Source organism: Nylanderia fulva, unplaced genomic scaffold (assembly GCF_048542155.1).
Source record: "Nylanderia fulva isolate GAGA-0341 unplaced genomic scaffold, ASM4854215v1 Scaffold3, whole genome shotgun sequence".
In the NCBI taxonomy this organism is placed as follows: Eukaryota; Metazoa; Arthropoda; class Insecta; order Hymenoptera; family Formicidae; genus Nylanderia; species Nylanderia fulva.
Genome location: NW_028190368.1, coordinates 1,880,603 through 1,892,662, shown reverse-complemented (window position 1 = coordinate 1,892,662; position 12,060 = coordinate 1,880,603). Strand labels below are relative to the sequence as shown.

General features: G+C 38.5%; 1 protein-coding gene across 1 annotated transcript; it reads right to left on the bottom strand.

Annotated features, from left to right (window-relative positions):
- Positions 1 to 597: 597 nt before the first annotated feature.
- LOC114946561 (monocarboxylate transporter 9) lies at positions 598 to 12,060 on the bottom strand. The gene is given in 6 exon segments (XM_029323123.2): positions 598 to 4,046; positions 4,136 to 4,421; positions 4,704 to 5,798; positions 5,800 to 5,946; positions 5,948 to 7,533; positions 11,912 to 12,060. Coding segments are annotated over 5 exon segments (2,757 nt in total). The 5' UTR covers positions 6,995 to 7,533; positions 11,912 to 12,060; the 3' UTR covers positions 598 to 3,864.

Genomic DNA, 12,060 nt, shown 5'->3' with positions numbered 1-12,060 from the left:
TGTATTATTTCTGACAAAGTTTGTCGACATTCGCGCGGCAATGAAAAGTATACTTTTGTACACGAATGAAAGAGAGAGCGAAAATATATATCTGAAAATAAATGGCCGATCGATAAAATTATCTCGACCGTGTCCCGTGTCAACACGACACTGGGGTGGGTGTGACGCCATCCGACGCCATCCGATGTTACCCGATGTCACCCGACGTCGATGACAGTTCACCGCCGGTAGTCGGTAATTCACGTGTAGCTGTCAATGAGTAAATTCGAACGAGAGTATCGCACTTTTAATTCATATTATTTCCCAAATAGTAAACTGACGTCATTAAACGTCAAAATGACATATGTTTGCAACCTGGATTTTTATCTAAATCAAGTATAAAATTCTCTCTTATTTATGTCAAAATAATTAATGAAAAAATTTTTAAAAAATAATATATATCTCTCTCTATCTAAACACATTTTCTATAGTAAATTAATAAAATTTCTATTGTAGTGTTCTATATAATTTCTACTGTACATATATATGTGTCAAACAAAAAAACAAAAAATTTGTATGAAACGCGAAATTTGTTATTATGAAGTAAATATGTAAGTGTTGTCGAGAAACCACTACGATATTTATTTCGGATCATCTTCGGATATTTTCCAATACATGAGAGAGGATTTACGTGAAACTGAACCGATCGCATCGCATATCGTTCTAGGAATCGGCACTGGCTAAGAATTTATACGTATTACATGTATAAGACTAATCGTAGACTCGTTCCTTTTAATATTTAAGAGTCAACAAGAACGTTGAAATCCGTAAAATGGTTTGCGCCAATATATAAGATAATCTGATGTAATAGAGACACACTAGATCGATATCGTAACGATCTAATTAACGCGATTAAAATCGTCGGAAATATAATTGATAATCGATAAGTATTTTCTTCGGAAATTCGTAGAATGCCGGAATATTCTAATAAAAGAACTCGGCAATCTTACATAATATAAGTGGAATGCTGATTATATCGTCAGCTAAAAATCGTCGCTCTCGCGCTATAATTTCTTTCGTCTCTTTTTTTTCTTCTATCTTCTTTTTACTGGAAGGAATCGTTCTCCGGGTCGTACTCGATTTTTGACAATTCTATTCAAAGGTCCTCGTTCGTTCTTTTACAGATTATTTGCGTTTTCATTCTTCTCCTCTTAATAACTATATATAATCGCTTAATACTACCGTTTGAAAGTCGTCAGCCGGCGACCTGATATCGTAAATATATGAAATACACAATTTTTTTCCTTTTTTTTATATATTAAAATATTGCTTTATACGTTTCGTAGATGCCATATAAGGCTGCGTACGCGTGTGATGTATGATGTGCGAGCATAAATATGCTGCGAGAAAAATTATTACACTCACAATAATTTGGACACTTTTGGTACCGGACACAATTATATAAGACACCGATCGCGATCATATCTCTATATAATCGAAAAAATACGCTTCGATCGAAATTCAAAATTTCAATCTCGGGTGTTGCAATTGCAATTTTACTTTCGAGTACCAGATTTTATACAACGGCGCTAATAAAAAATATCCGAGACTCTCGTTTCACGACGATGTCACCTCTGCCGTTTTTCTAGTTCGATTTAATTTTCTTACAATATCTGAAAGCAATAAATATTTTTTTCGTATTTTATTTTAGTGTAAAGGCCTCGTATATTATAATGTTATACGTACGATGTAACCCTACAACTATATAAGAGAAATCTTTGGAATATAAAATTTTTTTGTGTGAAATCGACAGTACCTAAAATATTGTAGTGCGATTTTGACTAGTTTTAAAAAACTTCTATTTCGTTTGACGTTTAATTTCCATCGGAATGCACGGCACGATTTCAATTTTTCGTCAAGTAATGTACATTTCGCTTACAACTTTCCCACATACACAGAGAGCAATAAAAACTCCTCCTCACCAATAAATCCATTATGTTGTTCGCGTTAATTTTATACAACTATTCTCTCTTCGTTCGTCTTATTATATGTACAATCGAAAATTGCTACAATGACTGAGTGACTATTATTCGTTTCCTCTTTTTTTAGTAAAAAAAAAGAAAAAAAACGCTCATGTAATCTATATAAGTGCAAATATAGATTACATTTTATAATTTATAAAAACAAAAAAAAAGAACGAACACATGCACGCACACACGCACGCATGTACGTACGCATACACTATGGTAACGGAGGTAGTAGTCTATTTGTAGCTCGCAAAATTGATAAAGAGGCAAGTTTATGATCACAGAAAAGCTATACACGCATGCCTATTTTATAGACACATGTTATTTCAAAAAGAAATTCGTGCATCGCACTCTAAATGAGAAAATCTGCTATCAAAGCGCTTGATTCTTTCTTCAATCTTTCGGCATTATCTTTCGTATGTAATTTCTTTTTTTCGTCCTCGCTTATCATAAAATTAAAAAAAAAATATGCGTATTTCCAAAAGTTTAATTTAATCGAGGTTGTTGTCCCGCTTCCAGTCAAGAGTAAAAAAAATAATAGGAATCAACTTGAACAAAATTTTTCTTTCGCGTTAAACTCATGATTTATAAGAATAATGTATTATTTCGCGATTGCTTCACAAAACTTAAGCGCACGCATTGACATTTCCACTTGACTAACGAGTCAAATGAACAATGTACGAATTTACATGTGTGTAATGTTGTAAAATTAATTAAACAGTTAATTTAAGTGAATTAATAATTTAAATGCACGGGTGACTCGCAAGGCTCCTACGCGAGGGATGCACGTTATACGTTGATGATTACAAAGGTCGAGGGTATCTGGTGCAATTGATTAATTTACAATACCTTTCGCGTTATCCGAGGGCGGACGGGGTGAAATGGGGAAGGTGGAGGGAAGGATAACTTGTCAGTTGTTACAATCTAGCTTCAGAATACACAACGCACTTGACGAAGGATTTTAGCGACTACAAGCATGTTTTTTTCTGTACATGCAAACGAGAGAGGAGCGGACACCAGATGTGCCGACTTCGAACCTATGTATATGTGTATCGCATCAATATATTATATTGGTTGGGTAGTATCCTGAGATTCGAAATTATATATATATACTTGGTTGTTGCAGCAACGCCAAGAATGTAGATATACATATATATATATATATATATATATATATATATACATATATCTGTTTCGACGAAAATTATTTATCGACAGGATAAACGCGATAAATAGCTTAACGAAAAACTGTTCTCTCCTTCATCCACAGGCCCTTCGATTTTTATATATTATCGCGAGCAGGCGCGCATTCCCCTAATTTGTACAATGTATTTACTCTATATTCTCGCGTAATATCCACTCTACTACGCTCTATTGAAAATATTAAAACTATACTCACTCTCGAAAAAATTTCCTTTACGCAATGTCTAAGAGAGATTAGAAGTGACCTGGCGACCTTCGCGAAAGTTTAGCGAAGCATCAGCATCCGCCGATATATAGTCATGCAGAATCGGAATCTGCTGATAATTACGATTTGCCACGTGTGTGATTCATCAGTTTACATAATACTCTTCGAGTCGCTCGCATTAGTTGTCGCATTGGTTGTCGATGACCTTGCAGTCATTTCGACACGAAACTTAATAACTATGTAATACACCACAGCCGGCTCGAGCGACTCATATATGCAGTATGTTACGGACTCTGACACTGCAACGGAATTAAGGAGTACCTGTGACAATTTTCAGCAAGAGTTTGCACGCATTTTACAATTCCATTCGCGACTTTGGCCGCGCAAATAACAACCGTAGACAGTGGTTGCTCTCTGGCTTATGTGTTCTTTCGATAAGTATCGGCATATTTACACATTATCTATCTCATTAAAATCCTTGTCGACAGTCCTTTCCTTGGATTCTTTTCCTCGGCATTTTCTATACAAACTGATCAAAGGCATCACTAATAACAACAGGCCGCTCAACGCGATGAACAACCCCGCCAGATAGAAAGAAAGGTCGTATGAGCCTGTAATATCGTACAGATATCCTGAAAAGAAATCGTTCAGTTTTAATATTCGCTCGTTGGTGTTTCTACATGGCAAAAAGCGAAATTTGCGAGAAAGATAAAACATTTACCAGCTAACGGAGGACCTATAAGATTGGCTACTCCTTGGACCAGTAACAGAAGACCGTAAGCGTTCGTGAACCTTTCCAAAGTGATCAGCTCGACAAGGATGATGCTGGTGAGACTGTAATTCGCTGCGATGAATAATCCAAAGGCACCAGAGATTGCACATAAGGTATAGTAATCGCTGATAACTACTGGTATCAGAGCGGTAACGGCGCCGCAGAGAGCCATACACACCGCGTAGACGATGGACGCGTTCACCCACGCTCTATCACCGGCCCAACCAAGAAAAATCTGTAATCAAAAGTTACACTTTTACTATACTGCACAAGCGATCGTTGGGTCAAAGATTTCACAATTTCCCAAACAGCACCATGTCCAAAATTGGTGCATAAGACATCATGAAGAAGACATCTTTAAGAAATCGTATGATATGATCTTCAAGAAATCTTATGATTCGAATGTCCTCTGAATATCCTATGAATATCTTTCGGATATGTTGTGCTATTAGGAATGTCTTGTGCAATTTTGGACATGGTGCTGTCTGGGTGTTATTTATCCATTTTCGCGACTTACCTCGCCGCCCATGTTAGCGATCCCGATCACCGAGATCAGAATAGACGCGTCCGTCTCGCTGAATCCAACCTCGATCGCGTTGTCCGTCAGATAGACATAAGGCACGTCGTACCAGGTGTGCAAGAGAAAATTGCTGACAGCGAACAGCAGAAACCTCATATCGGCGAAGTACGAAAAGTCGAGCATGTCGACGATCAAGTCCCAGAATTCCCAGAGTCCGGCGTACCAGACGAGCTTCGTCTTGGCAATGGTGGTCATCGAGTTTCTATAAATGTCCGGGCAGCTCGAAGCCCTCAGACGGTACCGATTGATGTTCAACATGGCGCCTCTGTAAGTCAGACTATGCCTATGCATCCTGATGTCATTTAGATACGCGGTGGGCAATCTTCTAGGTTGTTCCGTCAGCGTACTGGAACGTCTCAACGTCGGAGTCTCCGAATCGATTTTCTTCAGCCACCATAAGTACGCCGGTTCCACCGATTGTCGTGGTTGTTCGCGAAGTGTTCGTTCATCGCGCGTATCCTTGTCCTTTTCGCTGTCGGTTTTTAACTCGGCTAGTGGGCTTGGCGTATGTATAAATCGGGCCGAGGGTGTACTCAGTTGATCGTGCAATGCTCCTGAATCGCTGAAACTCTTCGACGATATCAAAAGGCTCGGGTAGTTTTGCAGAAGGACATTGTATACGGCCTTGTTCGCGCTAAGTAGTTCCAACACCTCCAGCGGTACCTTCTCCCTGTTTTTAACGAAAGTGGGCAGACTCACCAAGCTAGAGAAGAGCTTCTCGCCGCCCTCCTCTTCGCCGTCCTGAAGCCGAAGATTCTCAATGATCATCGCGTTGGCGGAAGCAAAACCTCTTTTAGATTCGCCGTGCGGCGTCTGCGTGGTCGTGTTCGCGGAACTGGTAGCTGAAAAGGAATCTGCGTTGGAACTCTGCACCTTGGATCTCTTTTTTTCCCGATTCTTCTTCCTCTCTTCAGTTTTCGCTTTTGCTCTAGTGGTAGTCCACTCGAGATCCCGCATAAGACATCCGCATACAGCGAGATTCGAAAACAATCCTGCCAGGATCAACGTGGTTCCCCTCCAGCCATACTCCGCCTAAGAGATACTGCGTGACGGGGGCGAAGATAAAAGTTCCAATTCCGCTGCCGCATACCGACAAACCAGTGGCGAAGGATCTCTTCTTGTCAAAGTAGTACGCTACGATTACTACCGCCGCGACGAAGCACAAGGACAAACCAAAACCCTGCTACGATGCCGAAGGTAAAGATGAGCAACGCCATAGACTTCGCATAGGAACTTACAACGAAACCAGCCGTCGCGAGTATACTACCCGCTACGGTTACCTTTCTACAACCGTATCGATCGGTCAAAAAACTCGCTACCGGCCCCGACAATAGCGGCATCGCCATGAAGAGACTGCCGATCCAGGCTGCCCGGGACTTTCCTCCGCCGAAATAATTGAGAAATTCGACGTATATTACGCCGAAGGAGAAGGTGATGCCGTCCGCGATCAGGTTCACCATGAAGGAAGCCGCAACAACGACCCAGCCCCAGCCTCCGTCAGGTGGTCTGGCTTCGCAAAACTGCGCCAAGCTCGAGTTATCTTCGAAGGTGCTCGTGGTTGACGTGGAGATCGACGGACTCTGCTGCGGTCTTTCTTCCGATGTGTTACGTGTGTTCTGTTGCTTCTTGGACTCTTTGTTGAACTGCACGTGATGCTGCTGTTTATCGTCCTTAGGAAACTTCCCGTTCGCAAGTTTCTCGATACTGTTCTCGGTCGACAAGCGACCCTTGGACGACAAGTGATTCCTGGTAGGCGAACCAAAAATCGTATTTCTCTCATTGTAAACGCTTTTCAGTTTCTGTGGACTCAAACTCAATACGTCCTCTTTGTAAAGACTGTTGGGTCTTTTCGGTGAGTTTTGCGAATTTTGCAAGGCTTCCTTCAACTCCTGACGAGCCTCCCGACGTATCTTCGTGCCCGAGTCCCCTATTCGTTCATGATTGTCTTCCACGAATCTCTCTTCTTCATCTTGCTTTAGCGAGCCTTCCAGGAATTCCGAATTATTCCGAAAGCTATTGACGTGTTCCAATTCCTGTGTCACACTCGAGTCCGCGATCGTCTCCTCGTGATCGCAATCGTTTCGCTCATTCGTCACGCGTGAATCTTGCTTGATAATTTGCTCATTTTTTTCCGCGTACGACTGCTTTAAGATAATATCGTCCTTATTTGCTCGTTCGTCGGGTCGACTTAGCTTATTTCGATCGTTGAACTTGGTCCACTCGGCCATATTGAAGAGACGACGAATGTGGATGGTATATGCACTTTCGGAATTCACCCTCGAAAGTATCCAGACTTCCGGGCGATCTAATCTTCCTCTTCGCGACACCAATCCCAATAGACAAACGTGCACGCAAACACACACACGCAAACAATCGCATACGAGAACAGAACGGAGGCAAAAAAAAGGAACTATATCTGTATTTGCAAACAAACGACGCTCCTCCGGGTAGCGGCTCTTGTTCTCAAACGGAATGATCGATTTAATAAAGATCTAGTTTCGTCCTTGACTTAAACAACGGTAAACAAGGCCACTCATAGAGCTGCCTGGTGAACTGACGGCGCAACGGCAACAAGGATGCTGACGACAAGCAGGATTGATAGTCGGCACCCGATCGACCATGCAGCGGTCCACCACCATTGCAATCGCGGCTCCGGATTCTCCAAGTCCAAGTGCTACTTTGATTACTTGGGACCACCTCCTCCTCCGCGAAACGATCGTCAACCCAGGCACCCATGCGGCGAAACGTACTGTTCTCGCGTTGTATTCTGCAACAAAGGACCAGTCATTATAGCGATAAACGCCAGCTAGAAAGATACATATATATGTAGTATAATCAGTGTCGTGCTTTGATGATTTTAAAATTATAGCTATAGATAAAGATGCGATGAAAATATGTAAATTTATTTTAAATAAGATGAAGATGAATTTATTTTAAATATATCTAGACAAAATTATATAGCGATTCATCTAGATAATAATTTTTAAGACTGCTTATGTAAACTCATAGTTATAAAAAAAATGTAAATTATAAAAGAGATATAAAAAAATATTTATTCTACATAATTTCTATATATTTATTCTACATAATTATTCTACATTATTTAGTAAAGATAATACTTTTTTAATACATATTTTTATAATCTATATAAAGATAAGATGACGCCAAAGTTTCATCTATAGATGATCATCTATATAATTTTATTTAGATAATGTTAAATAAAGAAGCGATTTAGATGATATCGTTTATTACAACTTTCTGTCATCCACAAAGAAGTGATGTGTTGTATGCGTAAAAATCTCGAGATCCTTTTTATCTAAAGACGTGACTTATCAGCTTTTATTGCATGGTGCGCATAATTTACCCTTTTTTCCCCCGCTTAAATCGAAACTCTCTCTCTCTCGTAAACGAGATATATCGTTACTCAAACGCGCGGTAATAATACGATCAAAGTGACGCACGCAGCCGCGGAAAAAAAAAATACCCTCTGCTTGGCCGCTATATTTACTCGCTAAAGCAACATTCTCGAGCATTATTAGACGTCCCAAGTTCGATGTTTGGCAAAGACACTCGACTCGGCGTGATTCGCTTCTGGCATTTCGTAACCGGCCGAAGTAGCTCTCGAGTTAGAGTCAGCGATTATAAATGAAGCTCATTGTGTATGAGTTGCTATCAATTTAAGGATTTAACGGTGGCCACGATGATCGCGCGTGTATCGTGCGATCCACCACCTTTCCTCCGTCCACCTTCTGTCTTACTTTTCTGTGCCGTCTGCCTCACGAATCTCAAAATTATCCAAAATTTTGGGACTAAACGAAAATTTCATAATTGCATCGCACTTGATACAATTGCTCCAGAATTTAACGAAATTAATTCAATACTTGAGACAACGTTCGACGTCGCCAAATGTTCGGTTACTCATCGTAAAAACCGCGCGTTATTTCGAGAAATTCTATTTAAAACGTTGAAGTTTGCTTGAAAAAAGACCAGCTGTCAATTAATACAATATATATATATATATATATATATATATATATATATTTGATTAAAGCAAACGTCTCGATTTCTACACATTTCGTTAAATCAATCTCGGTAGATTTGCATATGATGTGTTGCAAAACGATCCGATTGACTGTTAAGGTTTCAACGTTTACCTCGCCGGAGAATTGTAAACACTTGTCAGCTTTTGCGAGTTATACTCTCTTCTCGGTGTTTGTCAAAACTAAACGTAGATTTAACGTTGGCCTAGATCTTGCCGGGTTACTTAACTCGGAGGAAGACGGCTATTTAACTTTTTACGTGCAACTTCATCACACGAACGTGAGCGCTCGTGTGTGTGTCGTAAATACGCGAAACTTAGAGGATTCGGCAGAAGAGGGAACGAAAGAGCGAAAGATTAAGCGGTGATAAGCACAAGCAACTCTGATCTCATTTTGACGACGATCGTCGAGAATGTGATCAAACGCGAAATTAATCGTTAACTTTAATCTACGTGGAAATTGCTTATCGACAGAATAAATTTAGAAAATAAACTCCCTTTCCTCCACGCGCGCACACAGATACACACATACATATGTGTCCCTAAAGAAAATAATATTTACAACGCAAGGAGTTTGGTATAATTATAGCATCCACGTGTATAACACGTTTATTGAATGTGAAGCAAAATACCATAATTTCAAGTATGATATTGATAAGTGACTGCACATTTTTTTATTTTGAAGAATTGTAGAAATCTGAAATCTAATTTTTGAGAAGAGAGGGACGTTTCTATCTTCTAGAGGGATGAGGAGACCAGGCGCCTTTGGCCGAGAAAATTTTGCGCAACCCTGGCTTCCTGCCCGATGACAAATCGGGGCATGTTCGCGATCTAAATTCAACCCAGCTAGGCGTTTATACAATACTTTTTCCGCATTATAATGTTGGCGCATTGTGTTGTGATTCCCCCGATTTCATCGGTAATATATTATAACCGTATAATGCGCATTTGTTCACCTTCCAACTCTACAATATATGTATAGCTTTAACAAATCGAAAAACAAATTATGATAATTAATTCCTCGAATTGCGCATACGCGTCGTACAAACTTGAATGTCAGACAGTTGTGGAAATTAATAAATTTCTATTTGCGAGAGAAAAGTGCCTGATTTATTCACTAAGTTGCTTTCAAAGAGAATCTAATCCTCTTTGAAGGATTAGATCCTCTTTGAAAGCAACTTAGTAAATAAATCAGGCACTTTTCTCTCGCAAGTAGAAATTTATTAATTTCCACAACTGTCTGACATTCAAGTTTGTACGACGCGTATGCGCAATTCGAGGGATTAATTATCCTAATTTGTTTTTCTGGATCTAATCCTCTTTGATTACTATAATATAATAAGTACAGTACTATATTATAATATATAGTATATATAACTAATGACTATATTATAACTGTAATATAATATAATTATTAATAATAGTATTGTGTAATAGTTAATGTACTATATAATATATTAATAATGGTAATACACCACTAATAGTAGTAATTATAATATAATATAATATTTATTGCTTTATTATAATTACTATTACTACTATTATTATTATTATTATTATTATAGTATTACTATTCTTAATATATTATATAATATATTAATATATATAGTAATACTATTATTAATATAGTTATAATAGAGTTATTAGTTATATATACTGATTGTATATTTGACATTTATATTTTTATAATTATTACTATTCCATAATATTGATATAATATAGCAACTATAATATAGTAATTCAAATAATTATATAGTTGACGTTCCTACTTTTATAGTTATTAATAATAATTAATATATCCTCTATATACATGTATATAGTTAGCACAAGGTAATCAATTGTAAATTATGATAACGACAACTTTTTCTCTTAACGTAGAGATTTATCAGTCACGTTACACGACGTTGAAGAGCGTCATGTTCCATCACATGACGTACTGCCTCATTGGTTTATCGGTCAACGTCAACGAAGTAACGTTTGACCGGGAAACTGGATCTTCACTAATCGTTATCAGCATCGAAGGAGAACAAACTTGGAATCATGTGCCATGATAATGAAGGCTCATCCAGGCAAATCGATCGCGTTTTCTCGAGTCTTAAGCGTCGGTTATGCGATGTTTCATAGCCGTACGAGAATTACAGATCTTCCTATAAGTCGGTCTTTTATTTTCTCCGATAATAGCGAAACGTCATGCGCGCTTGGGATTAATATTACTATCATTTCAAGATGTCAAAAAGTATACCGCGAACGCAACCGCGACGAAACCTGTTCGACAAGGTGATCCAGAAATAAAAAAGAAAAAAGGACGTGCACCAAGAAAGGACATGCGCACCAAGGAAGGTATGCGGAAAGAAATTACGTATGTAAAGCGAGCTGTCAATCTGTACTTATATATATATTGTACCGCGAAACTTATTTACGTGTCCTTCACAAATTTTTTTTAATTAGTACGAAAATCTCGAATGTGTGTCTCGGAAATTCAACGTTACCCTATAGTTTGCGTATATTAATATATCTCTCTCTCCATTCTGTGAAATCTCTATACATTTATAAATAATTCTTCGTACTATATTATCTCGGACTCTGTTATCATTTATCGTTAATTGAAGACGATGTATAAGTCGACTTCATGGTTCTCTTCAACTATGTTCTCGAACCGTTTATATCCATATATTTAATCACAAATTTCCAATTTTGCATCGACAAGATTGCAAAATAATGGTGGTTTATTAATCACCTTGTGAATTTAAGAGATCGTTTATAGAGAGAGAGAAAGAGAGAGAGAGAGAGAAGTGAAGGCGAAATATTTTCAACTTGAAATACTTGAGGAAAAATTTACAAATCGTCGAACGATTAAAGTTCACGATAACTCTTGACATTATTGAAATTCTATGCATTTCCTTATTTTCTTTTTATTCAAATTAAAATCTATCGCGCATAACTAAACATAAACGCGCGATCTCCGACAACTTCAGCGCATAAATATGCCGGTGAAGACGTTAAAAACCGCGAACGGGAGACTCTCTCTCGACATTTAATTAAAAGGAAAAAAATCCTTTTCCGCGGTTTTCGCACTTGAGACAATGGTAAGATGGAGTTAACGAACCATGATGGATGGTGAAGAAGAACCATGCGGGATCGGTCAGCTGTTATCGAAGACGTTTCACACAAAGCGGCGACGACGCGAATGTCGATTTCCGAACGCGTGTACATGAATTGCACTATAATATCAAAGATAATAAAGAAAGAGAGAAA